General features: G+C 33.3%; 2 protein-coding genes across 2 annotated transcripts; both read left to right on the plus strand.

Annotated features, from left to right (window-relative positions):
- The first annotated feature begins 3,782 nt into the window (after positions 1 to 3,782).
- On the plus strand, positions 3,783 to 5,268 carry LOC21398906. The gene has a single exon (XM_010102494.2). It carries the CDS (start codon positions 4,048 to 4,050, stop codon positions 4,951 to 4,953), a length of 906 nt encoding a protein of 301 aa, XP_010100796.1. The 5' UTR covers positions 3,783 to 4,047; the 3' UTR covers positions 4,954 to 5,268.
- A 4,452-nt stretch (positions 5,269 to 9,720) lies between these two features.
- Positions 9,721 to 13,133, plus strand: LOC21398907 (GLABRA2 expression modulator). The gene is made up of 4 exons (XM_010102495.2): positions 9,721 to 9,964; positions 10,133 to 10,234; positions 11,635 to 11,909; positions 12,714 to 13,133. The coding sequence occupies exons 1-4, from the start codon at positions 9,859 to 9,861 to the stop codon at positions 12,891 to 12,893; spliced, it is 663 nt and encodes a 220-aa protein (XP_010100797.1). The 5' UTR covers positions 9,721 to 9,858; the 3' UTR covers positions 12,894 to 13,133.
- Positions 13,134 to 13,797: the final 664 nt, after the last annotated feature.

A 13,797-nucleotide genomic window follows, 5' to 3' on the forward strand; every position in this document is an offset into this window, starting at 1 on the left:
ACAAAAACGTTTTGAAATCAATTCCAAACGCACCCCACGTTTTTAATTTTTCAGTAAGTATATATAATTGTTAATAGTTCAATTATGAGGATGAGTGATCCAATTTATTACAAGAAAATATGGTTTAAAGCTAAAATAATTTTTATGACTTCTTAATGATAAGGATATTATGGTAAAATTAATATCAATTCTATTGCATGATATCAAGCAAAGTGGTTATTTCATCTTATGATTACAAAATCTCAACCTAACAAAATAATTGATTTTTTTTTCTTTCCATTTTATTCCTATTATCATTACTATGTCATTAGCAATTCATTAATGCAATTAAGTGGTTAACCAAACACAATCTTGTTACTTTATTAATCTTGTTACTTATAATAAAGTAGTGTTTGTCTAGAATTATTTTCAAAGTTCAAGTCCATAATAACGGCTTCAAGATAATAAAAATAATAATGGCATGAATAGTAGTTATACACCTCAATTAAAGTTACTATGCAAGTCAGTTAAAGTTACCGTTTATGTTAGAATTTTACTGTTCAAATAGTGACCGTAAATACTAAATACTGTGCAAATAGTAACTATGATTAATACTGAAAATTTTCTTATAAATAAAGCTTTGAGGCTCTTTATTTTGTACACTTTCACAAGATTAATGAAACTCTCTCTCCCTCTAATTTCTCTCTCTAAAATTTTTTTTCTTAGTTTTCATAATAAATAATAATTAATAAGAATAATAATGTTCAATAGATTTGCAATACAATAATTTTCCAAATAAATATATGCATACATGAATAATGAATTTGCAGCTCAGAATATATAATCGGAAAGAATACGCCATATTGATCTCCTTCCCACCCGCCGGTAACAAGCACGTATTTTAGCATTTGATATTATCTAATAGGTGCTCATTATTATTGTATAGCAATATGGATACTCATAATATCCGAGTCAATTAGATATTAAACTAAAATCACCACAATTCCAATTTAATAAAAAATTTAAATCGTTGAATGTTGAACGAAACAAGGCGAAAGAGTATTTGGACGAAATTTTGGAGTTTCTTGTGGCAGCAAGTCACTAAAACTAGTGGCGAATTTGGCCCTACACTTATTAGGTTCATTGTTCAACATTCAACTTTATTTGGATGAGAAGATAGTGTCGAGATGATGTCCACATTCTAGTCTCACTGGGACCATGAAAATGACGATGATTTCTTTAGAATATTCCTCCGATATATATATATGTATGTATACATATATATATATATATATATGTATGTATATATATATATACATGCAGAAACTAATTTTTATGCGCGAAAATATTACAAGATATGAGTAGTTTATCAATTTTTTGCGAATTAATGCGTGTTGATCAATCATGGGGATTTGTCTGGGTTATTTTAGAGATAACACATATTTGGAAATTTCAAGAATATATTGATCTCTAATTGAATAAGAACGTGGGGCAAATTGGTCTCGGCAATATCTATGTACATGTCTCCATAAATGGGATATATGCATGTATTAATTGGTGAACTAACCAATTGTGTGGTACTTCACCATAGATTAGAAAAACAATTCTTTTTTTTTTCTTAAATATATATATGAAAGAAATAAATACCACAACAAAGTAACAAACTAATCAATATAGGCCCAATTAAGTGTTATTTTAATGAATAATCTTGATAAATATCTTTTAAAATTTTATGGGTCAAGATTTTTACATTTTTTTCTTGATTCACAATTTTTTTAATCAAATAATTATATTAATAAAAGGATATTTATTAAAAATAAAAAATAAAAATCAAGACTAATATACTCTTATAAAGTAAATTCTCATTTTTTTTATTTTTTTTATAATGTTTGGTATCCTCGATATTTATCCATTTGGGACATGATAAGTTTGTCTCTCGCGGGTCACCCTTTTAATGCACCAAAAGACGGCCCCTTCTTCTCCAGCCCCCACCAAAGATAGAATTTGGCTGGAATTTTGACCTACCATGACGGGTTGGCTCTAGCAAGATAGTCTATCCGTTTTCGAATCGAATAAAATAAGAAAAATTATGTGCCAGGACATGGAAAAAAACAATCTAAGTGATAAGATCAATTCTAAATTATTTGTTCACATTAGAATTAAATAAGAAAACTATCACATTATCACACTTAAAAAAAAAAAACTTGATAAAAATTTATCAAGGTAAGTATTAACAATTTACACGTTTGCAATATAAGAATTGTTCACCCCACCAAAATACAAGACAAAATATCAAACTTAAACGAAGCAAAGTTCCTCAAAACAGCCAATTTCTGAAAATTGTATGATAGGGACTTGTTTTACGCTACTAACCAGTCTATGCCCAATACTACTTAATTATGGAGAAACATTAATAGAGAGAAACGTAGTTGCTCATCTTCCTAGATTGGCTTCGAAATAAATAAATTTTGCATATAGTTGAATTTTTGGGATTAGACATCAGGATTCCGTTTTCAATTACTTACGAGTCAAAAACGATTAGTTTCCCTTTCTACCCTCAAAAATTTTGTATCCCTTAACCTCTCGATGTTTTGACAAATTATCCGCTAAACTTTTAATATTAATGATTAACTTCTTAAAATTTCCAAACCATCCATCTCAACATGGCCCATATTGATAATATCATTTAGATTGGTGAAGAGAATAAGAGTTAAATTGTTCAAATTAAAAGTTGAGAAGTAATTTTCTAACACACTAAAAATTTAGGGAGTAAAACGCTAATTATATAAGTTACAAGTCATTCAAGTTACACACGGGTATTTCTAACACTAATTTAAACGGCGTAATTAATTTAAACTAAATTGTACCTGTAATGATAAGTTTAAGATGTTTAAAAGAAAAAAAAAATTGGAGACAATTGTCAAAGACCAAAAGTTTTTAGGAGTATGGTTTTAAAAACGCAAAAAACTAGTTTGAAACGAACAACGACATTAAAAAATTCCACCACTCAACAAAAAGTCCCAATAATGAGTGGGCTGAACTCTTTTTTGCTCAAAGAATATGTTTGTTGCGGACATAGGGAATAAAGGTACAAGTCCTGGAATATTACCCATTATCTCTTATATTATAATTAGGCCATTTCAGCGCGTCTTAAAAATCCAAAATCAAACCTGATGCACGAAGGGAAAAAAAAAATTAAAAAAAGTGTTTCTCTTATAAGATAAAAAAAATAAATTACTGATAGTTATTTATCTTTAACTTTAAAATTAAATTAAAAAAAATATATATTTTTTTAATTTCATATAATTTTAATCAAAATAATGATCATAAATTAACTGCAACAGTAGAGAGATTTCGCGGAAGAAAATTGCCGTGAAAGAGAATCTCAAAAGCAACCCCATTGGGATGACGATAAGATTTATCTAAATTCCTAATTAATCCAATTGAAATATTTAAACAGGTCCACTCTCACCCTTCCGATTCACCAAGAGGTAGTAGTAGTACTAATACGAATGCCAATACCAAAACAAATACCGAAACAATACGATTACCAAAACCCCCTTAAAGCGGGACCCGCCACACCTTCCAGATTCACAGGCCCATAGCCCATTTCCACCACGTGCCACCTCGTGGCAAGCGTGCAGTTCACAAGGTCCGAATAAACCACGCGGGTGCGCTTGGATATGCTGCAACGTGTACAGAAGCCTTACTAGGATCCTACCTCGCATATCCTTCCCTCAGTCTTCGAATTGTCAAAATTATTTTTATTTATTTTTATTAAAGTACACGTTTTATTTTAACAAATTGTAAAAGTAAAATGAGAAAAATAAAGAAAAGCTCTCTAGTCTCTAAGTTCCAACGAATATTCCAAAAATAATTCCTCCAAAACGGACTTGCTCTATTTCTTCTTTAAAGGCCAACCCCTTTCTTTATATAGCTTCTGCGACATTCCTTTGCTTGTTCATCAATCTTCAACCACAAGCCAAAAAAAAAAAAAAAAAAAAACAGAGAGAGAGAGAGAGAAGAACAAAACAAAAGAAAAAAGAAATAATACTTTAGCTTATTGAAATGGCGGGCTTCGTTCGGACGAAACGAGTCACCGATCCACTAGACGCCCGAGTCAGAGATCGACTCGTCGGGAGAGAGAGCTCGGAACTCGGTTACGCCAGCAGCGGCAGCGAACACTCTGCCACCGATGATTGGCCGTGTCTCTCCGAGCTCGTTCACGGTTTCTTAGAGGAGGACGACTCGGAGACTCGGTCTCCGGAGAGCGACTCCGACTTGGACCGGGTTGACTCGGTCTCCGAACGAGCCGACTCGACGGAAAGCATACTCAGATCGAGTGCAGCATCTAGCAATGCGGATGCGTACAAGAGACGCCTCCTCGCTCACGTCACCGAAGCGACGGAGTTGTTGTCTCACCTGAGATCTAACAAAGCAAAGTTCAGAAGAAGCGTGATGTCGTACCTGAGGGAATCGGGGCACAATGGCGCGATCTGCAAGACGAGGTGGGACTCCTCCGGTGGACTAACCACCGGAAACTACGAGTTCATAGACGCCGTCGTCGAACCGACCGGCACATCGGTGCAGAGCCGCCGATACTTCGTGGACCTGGACTTCGCCGCCGAGTTCGAGATCGCAAGGCCATCGGTGCATTACTCGAAGCTCTTGGAGTCTCTGCCGAGAGTCTTTGTCGGCAGCGGAGACGAGCTGAAGAGGATCGTGAGAGCAATGTGCGAAGCCGCCAAGAGATCCCTCAAGATCACGGACCTCTCAATACCTCCATGGAGGAAGAATCGCTACATGCAGAACAAATGGTTCGGTCCGTACCGCCGGACGACGAATCTCGTCCCTGAAAACTCGTCTCCGGCGGCGATCTCACCTCCCTCAGCCGTTAAATGCCGTTGGGTTGGGTTCAACGACGCCGTCCCCGACTCTAACGTCAACGGCAGTCCATTTGTCCGTATAAGATGATAAGGATGCGATCATGAAATCTTGATTTGATTAGATTAAAAAAATAGGATAATTTAATCAGGATTTGTCCTTTAATTTATTTGTTTGTTTTCTTGTGGGGAGGAGCGATGTAACGCGGCAAATGCACATTGTGTACATTGCGGCGCACTATACGAGCCAATCACGAGTTTTGGAATGATATTTTCTTTGGGACAAAACGAGTTTTGATAGATCTGTACCGTCGATGAGCTATACTGCTGTGTACGGTAATAGATCGGATGGTTGTAAGATGAAGAACATGGACACATCCGCTAATGACAAATTTGTTTGGTAGGACAAGTATTGACGTGGGTGTATCAGAATTTTATCCTGATAAGATAATTCATTTTGATTAGGATGACGAGGCAGAGAGCGTTTGCTTACTGAAGTTGCAGTCTCGGAGATTGATGTGACGTTTGACGCGGAATAATTGTGGAGATAAAAAAGAGAGAAATTTTCTGTCAAAGTGTGACAAGAAATGAGAACACTTGGCGTGTAACTGTTGTGTATGGGTGCGACAAATTTAAGTGAGTGCAGAGAGGCTAGACGACAAGAGAGTGAGGAAAAGGTGCAACTTATGTGTGCTTTCGATGTTTTGGATAAGGTTTTTTAATTAACAAGAGTCACAGGACAAACTAGTTTAAGGTAGGGTTTTTGTTGTTTAGGCCTGTTTACTCTGTGAATTTAAATTTTCAATTCGAATTGAAATATTATATTTTTTAAAAATTTTTCATTATAATAAAAAAAATTAGATATGATATTTTTTAAAAATTTTTTACTATAAAAATTTAAAACTGAAAACTCGAATCGGTAAAATGAACGAGACCTTAGAATTATAATTTTTGGTTCAATAATTTTTTATAAAAAATTTTAAATTTAAAAATAAAAAATAAAAATTATGATTTTAAATTCATAAATTAAATATTTTTTAAATATTTTTTATTAAAATAACTTTTATAATATTAATCCACTCATATTTTTAATTAAAATAGTTAATAATTTATTTTATTTTATTTTTTTCTTTTCTCTATTTTAACTATTAATTAAATAATTAATTATTTTAAAGAATGTACCTCACTCTAGTTAAATATAATTAGTAAGAAGTTGTTAGTTCTTTGCTAATTATTTGTTTTTCTATTATTTTATTTTTTCAAAAGCAAAAGTTTTTTTAATTAAATAAATTATTATATATTTAAATTAAATAAATATTAAAATAATTTATATTTAATTAAAATAAATAGTATAATTTAAGTTAATTAAAATAACTTTTTATCCACTTCAATTAAAATTTAAAGAGTTTGATTGGAATTGCTCTTACACAAATCGTCTCAATTTTGAGCCAAGGCAAGTATGAGGTAGCCCAATCATAATATTTGTAGACACTAGACGCTAGAGCAACCCTCTTAGAGATGTAAGAATGGCCAGCCCGTCCCATTCTCCTTAGGCCCATGCGAGCCGGGCCGTATAAGAATGACCTCAGTCGAGTCCACATCACGGGTCAATTTTACGTGAACCAAGTTAGGATGTGCCGCGGGCCAAGCTGGGCCGTGCTGCGGGCCAGGATGAGCTGTGCCATGGGCTAGCCCACTAAAGGCCCATCTTAGCCCATCTAAGCATGCAATTTTCAATTTTTTTATTTTTATTTTATATTTTTTAAACAAGTTAACAAATATATAAGTTTGAATAATCAATAAAAATATGAAATGAGATATTTTATTTACGATTACCTTATTAAATAAAAACCTTTATAAGGAAAACTTAGTGGGACAAAATCTAGGTAAGGAAAAAAGAGTACAATCAGGATAATTATATATAAATGTTGACAAAATTACTAAAAAATAAAAAAAAGCATGAAGATATTATGAGCCTAAATGGGATGGGCTGGCCCATTATGGGCCTAGACGGGCCGGGCTAGGCTGGCCCATCATTGGCCTAGATGGACCCAGTCCGGCCTGGCCCATGATTTTTCATTGGTCGTGCCGAGCCGGCCAATGGGCTGATATATGTTGGCCCAGCTCAGTCCACCAATATTTATGGGTTGGGCCGTGCCTTGAACAGTGACAGGCTGTGCTAGCCCGACACTGTGTTAGGATGGGCTTGATGGGCTTGGGCCGGCCCACAGGCTCCGGCCCATTGTTGCATCCCTCTGTCTTTGTGTACTATATATATATTTTTTAATCATTTGTGTGTGTCAATTTGGTAGGACTTTTAAAAAAAGTTAAAAAAATAGACAAATACTTTTAAAATGAATGGTCTTAGATTTTTATTTTTTAAATTTGATTAATATTTTTTACTTAAAGAATTATATCAATTAAAGTCTCGTTCATTTCACCGATTTAAGTTTTTAATTTTAGGTTTATACAGTTAAAAGTTCTTAAAAAATGTTACATCTATTTTTCTTTTACTACAGTAAAAAGTTCTTAAAAAATGTCACATCTCAACTGGAATTAAAAATTCAAATCTGCAAAGTGAATAAAGCCTAAGAAGGTATTAATTAAGAAGAAAAAGTAAAAACGTTGGAACAATGTATTTAAAAAGTGAGTTCATCAATTTTTTTCAAGAGTTAATTAGATATATATGTCCGTTATGCAGGATATTGAAAAAAGAATATCCGTGAGTTGCGATATTTACACTTAAAGCTGTAAGATAGTTCCTAATGATATTTTATCATTTTATCAACCACCTATAAAATCAATTATAGAAATTCATAACCACTCACATAAAAAAGAAACATTTAAAAAAATATTATTTCAATAACCATAAAATATATATATTAATAATATTATTAAATTAATGACATATTCTAAGCACATAGTTTAAGGTGACCATTTTGTGTAAATACTTCTTTAAATGTTGTAAATAAAGCCAGGTGCGGCTAGAAAATTCGCTTTCTAGAGTAGTTTTGAGTAGATGCTAAAGAAAGAAAAGAAAGACGCAAAAGAAAAGGAGAAAAGATTTTACATCCAGAAAAGATCTTTAATTATACATATGGTCGTAATTATTTTATAATCTATTCCAAATTGCTGACAAAAATGACCATGGTACCACTTCTTGTGACACAGCTACTAGAAAAGGAAAATTCAATCTTAAGGAGTTAATTCCATATGGAGGTGAAGTCCCACTACCAAAAAGCATTTTCACATAAATGGTCCATTCTGCATATTAGTTCTGTTAGGAATTAACGAGTTTGTATTTCGCGCTACGGAATACAGTGTTGTATTATATGATAGATTTGAAATTTTTATAAATATATTTACACAAAAATATATAGTATTGTTAATTAAAATATATTTACACGTATATATACATCATAGAAAGTAAAATATATTGCTATTGTAACAAAACATAACATGTTATATATAGAAAACGACATTAAATTTTTGCTCAATTTTTGATAAAAAGTCATGCAAAAATAGATATATCAAAAACACGATTACTCAACAACAGTTGTCTAGAAGATGGAAAACCACCGCAAAACGGAGCCAATAAGCAACAGACAATCATATATCAAATCCCCGTTAAACAAAGCTGAGTAATGAGAAGAAACACGTGTCAAACCACAAAATTAACACGATTAGATAGTAAGAGTCCTAAGAAAATGAAAAAGAAGAACAAGTAATTAAGCTAATGCCAGAATGACAAAAGACAATAGACTAAACAAAAATAAAGAAAAATAGACATTTGTAAAATTCTAAAATGGATCGGAAAAAAAAAACATAAGAAGAAAAACATTTCCAAATGCCTCTGCATGAAGAACTTGAAAAAAAAAAAACAGGTAAATACAAAAATTTTATTGTTTCAGAACAGAACATCATAAAGAAAAAAACAAAAAAAATATAAATACAAAAAAAATTATACAGTTAAAAGAAATTTTTTTTTTAGAAATAAATAAAAAAAATTAAATGAAAAACCATATTAGTTAACAAATGACGAAATTAAGAAAACCTAAAACACCCAAACAGATCAGAAGAGATAAACACAAACCATATTAGTAAACAAATGACGAAATGAAAAAAGCTCATAACACCTAAAAATATCAGAGAAGAAGAAACGATACAAAAAGGAAAAATTAATATCCAAACAGATCGGAAAGAAGAAAATGAAGAAACAAAAAATATATGAAGACATAAATGTTTATAAACCACCATAGTGTAAAAAATACCAAAACAACAAAACCCTAATCACCCAAAAGCATAAGAAGAAAACAAAAGGTAGAGAAATTTTTTTTTCCTTTCGAAACAAACGAAGAAGAAAAGAACGAAGAAACCAAAAATGAAAGAGAAGAAACAAGAAAAGTGAGAAAATTTGCTCCAGAAGAGAAGGAAAAAAAAGAAAACCATAGAAGGTTGTAGAAGACAGTAGAGGAAAGCAGAGATAATAAAAAAAGTGAAAGGAAATGAAACAATTGAGAAAGTGAAAAAAAATAACTGAAGATGAAATAAAGAGCATGATAGTAAATTAACATTCAAAATGATATTAGACCAATATAGAAAGGAATATTAGGGATTAAATAAGAAAGATACTATTTATAGCACTATAGTATAAACAGTAAAAGCACCTCTACTAAAGTATAATGTAATGCTAGAAAATTGGATAGCTTTAAAATTCTCTTTTGTTAGGGCGGTGGAAGATTGGATTCTTAATTCTATTATATTCTCTGCGCGCGCTCGCGCGCGTTAGATTAAAAGACGCACTTGACCACTAAAAGCACCTTTTGTACGATTCAGATCGATTCCGTTCCCACTTTGGAAAAGGAAAAAAAAACAAAAAACAAACAAAAAAATTCTTACCTCGGAATAAACGAAGCTCATCGATTATAAAGCCTGAAACTCCCATCATCTTGTTTGTTTCCGCAAGAAGAGGGAAAAACAAAAAAGACCTCAAAACATGAATAGCCACTCAACTCCTTCCACAGGCTTGGCCCTTTACAACAACAACAACAATCCTTACGTCCAATGTTCCCCTGTTTCTGCATCGCCTTCATCTGGCAATCGTGAGTCTTTCTGTTGCCGTCTTTTCGTTTTTCTTTGAATTTGTAAAACTCTATATAACTATAGAACGACCGTTTTGAAGGGTAAATATCAGGTGATCATGATATTTTTCTTGGCAAGTTATGGCAAAAATATTATGTGTTTCTTAAGTATATTCGCTGTTGTTATAGGTCAAAGGGTGAAGGTGTTTGGTGCTTTCGGCCGGTGCGGAAAGAGGTTTGAAGAAGCCACAAGAAAAGCAGAAGTCATTGCAGACAACTTCTGGAATCACCGTGAGTTCTTTCTTCAATAATCTGCTGTCGTTCCTCTTATGCTTTTCTAATTAACAAGTGAAAATCAACGTGAATGCCATACTGCCTCATTCTTAGATGGTTTGGCTGTTTTTTTATATGCTGAGTTGAAGTTGGTTTAAAAAATGAATGTGTCGTTTTTAGATTGTGATTCAGTTATAGTGGAACTGTGGAAGACATATATATATATATATATATATATATATAAGCAAATCAACTTCGTGAAACTAAATGCATAAACAATCAGACAATTGGTTAGTGATTTGTACGAACATAATTCAAAACTAGTTGTAGGTGGATCAGTTTAGGGGTCATTTAGCACTACAGAATATCTAGCACATCTAGTTTTTACTATGAACAGCATATCCTTTTGAAAATAAAAAGTAACTTCTGTTCATTTCACCGATTCGAGTTTTATTAGAGTAAAAAATTCTCAAAAACAGTCTCATTTAATTTTTTTACCACAATAAAAAACTCTCACATAAAATCACATATTAATTCGAATTAAAAGCTCAAATCAACGGGCCCTAAAAAGTTCCTGATAAGGCTCCAATCCACATCACCTACTCTAGGAAGAGGAAGAAGGGGCAGAATGGTAAAACTAGTACTTCGGGGGGAGGGAAATCGAGCAATTGAGTAAGCTTGCTTGGCTCGTGTGAGAATTGCAGGAGGGGGATGTAGTTTGTTAAGCAATTGGTTGTGAGTTAGTGGGGGATGAATAAATGGATAGGCTGTGTAGATTTGAGATGGGCTGGTTTTTTGGTAAAATTGGGAGAGCTAGCAAGTCTCTCGAACACTTGCTCATCTCTGTATTGTTCTTACTCCTTTTCAGTAATAATCAGAAAATCCCTGGGGAGAAGTTCAGTCCTCTGGGGCCAAAAACTAGTCTCTATTTCCATTTCATGCTTTGTTCTTACCAGTCACATTAATGTGTCAATCAAAGCTTGCACCCATTAACTTAGAGAAAAACTAGAGTTCAGCACTAAATTCAAATCACTTCAACCCTAATAGCTTTTTCTAAGTTGTGGGTCTAGATATTGTCACGACTTATAAGGCACGTGCGGATCGACCAAAGTTTAAAAGGTGTGCGATTTTTATTGTAATTTATTGTTTATCATGACGAATTACTGCAACGGTTAAATATAAACGTAGCGAATTACTGCAATGATTAAAGGTGTTTGTTTATTTTTCTTCTCCAAATTTTATTCGAGAGTAAAATATTGGGGCGTCTATTTCTTAAAAGTAGCAGAACAAAATTAATACATAACAAAGCATAAAAATAAATCTAATAATAATAAATGGCGTTTTTCTCGATCTACACATGCCTATCCATGTTTAACCTAAACTTGTATTGTGTTGTCTTAATTTTGTGTACGTGACAGTGAGAATTAGCCCTAGTATGTCGGACGCGGCACTGGCAAGGGTTGCTCAGGGAACAAAGGTGTTGGCAGGTGGGGGATATGAGAAAGTGTTCCGGCAGGCGTTTCAGAGCATGGCCGGAGAGAAGCTCTTACACTCGTATGCTTGCTACTTGTCCACTGCTTCTGGACCTGTGATTGGCACACTCTACATTTCCAATAAGAGAATAGCCTTTTGCAGTGATTTTCCCCTCACCCACTACCCTTCCCAAGGGACTCCAGAGTCGTCATATTACAAGGTAAACACTGAACAAAACATCTTCTCTTATAACTAACTTCTGCTACCTATTTGGCGACCATTTTACAACTTAGAGAAAATGGGTGAACTCCCTTTTTGAATGTATTATTTTAAAATTTTTATCATTTATTTTTTTATTAATACTCTTTTTTAATCAAGTTAAATATTATTAATCAAGTGTAACACTTAAAAATTTAAAACGCATGTATTTTTAAAGCGTATTTGCCCTTCAGCTTAATTAGGATATTGTAAGTGCTTCCAAGGTCCGAAAAGATCTAGTTCTTAGCCATGGGCCGATCAAGTTATTGCTCAATAAGATGAGCCCAATCACAAATGTTTAATGGTTGAACAAGAAGCCCACTCACGGAGTTTGAGTCGTATGGTAAAAGTTTGGCAAATTTATGAGAGTGATGTTGAAATATAATAATTTTTTTTTGAAATACCGTTGGAATCACAAAATTTTTGTTTGCGAGATTTAGGAAAATACTGTAACTTTTTTAGGTAGTTAAAACGATTTTTTTGGATTAAGAAATGACCCTTTTTTATTATGAATTCCCTATGTATTGACTAAAGTTCATTATTAAATATTATATTTTTGATGACTAAAAATAATTTGCAGCTATTAACCAAAGTAATTTATAAATCTTATTATTTACCGAGAAATCTGACTATTTTCTTGTTATGAGTAAATAAGAGAAGAAAAAATCATTCACGATAATTTTTCTAGTTGTTTTATTTTTAGACTAAGATTCTGTTATTTTTTCTTATTTAAAAAAAAAATTGTGTTTTTTGAATGGTGCCGTAGGTTGTGATACAGCTCGAGCAGTTGAGGACAGTGAATCCTTGTGCGAACAGATGGAACCCTTCCGACAAATACATACATGTAGTCACGAGGGATGGCCATGAATTCTGGTTCATGGGTTTTATATCATATGACAATGCCCTCAAGAATCTACTCGCAGCTATACAGCCTTCTCGTGGTTGAATTTGGGCGTTTCCTTTGACCCAAAACAAAGATATACTAATGTTTTTCATGTTTCTTGAATCGTTCCTACATGTATAACCAATTAAATAATAACTTTTTTGTGTACTTTCCTCATAAAATAGTGAGAGACCAGCCACCACCGGAATTAAGTACCACTACTAATGAAAATAAGATTCACCTATGGGTCTAACGTTACGAAGACCCAAATGTTATTAGTTGACACCACTAGTGTATTAGTGGACGTTTGGTTTATGGATTCAAAATCATTCTTGATTTATGTATATTTTTTATATGAAAAAATATTGTAACACACTATAAATTATGATTCGAATCATGATACGAATACACCTTAACGCACTTTTTACTAAACGCTGGCATGTCAACATTGTCAAACGTACTCTTCAATGTTGTTTGAGAGGCATTAAATAGTGCACGAATTTTATATTCCCGAAATGAAAAAAAAAAATTGATGAAAACAAATGAAGAACTAACTATTCATTATTCAACTATTCTTCTATGTTCACGTGACGGTTGAAGGAAGGAAAAATACAGAAATTGTTTGTACGATCTACAAAAACAATTGCATTCTCAACCCAAAGGAAAAAAAAGGATAATCACAATAATTTCTGAAAGCTGTGTATGTGTGGGATGAGAATACTCCCATTTTGTCGTTATTATGCGTCGGCGTTATAAAAGTGCCAGCACAACGTCGATGCTAGAAGCCCATATGTTGACACGTCATCACCAGTGGAGGGGTCCCACACATGACAAGTGCAGACGAAGATCCTCGCTGGCAATTTGCTGGGATGTGTGGAGCCTGGGACCCACATCCAATTCTATCACACTTGAGAAGCACGAGAATTCATGTCTCCCGCCCATCACCACATTTCCCCTCTCATTATGC

Source organism: Morus notabilis, unplaced genomic scaffold (genome assembly GCF_000414095.1).
Source record: "Morus notabilis unplaced genomic scaffold, ASM41409v2 Scaffold52, whole genome shotgun sequence".
Classification (NCBI taxonomy): domain Eukaryota; kingdom Viridiplantae; phylum Streptophyta; class Magnoliopsida; order Rosales; family Moraceae; genus Morus; species Morus notabilis.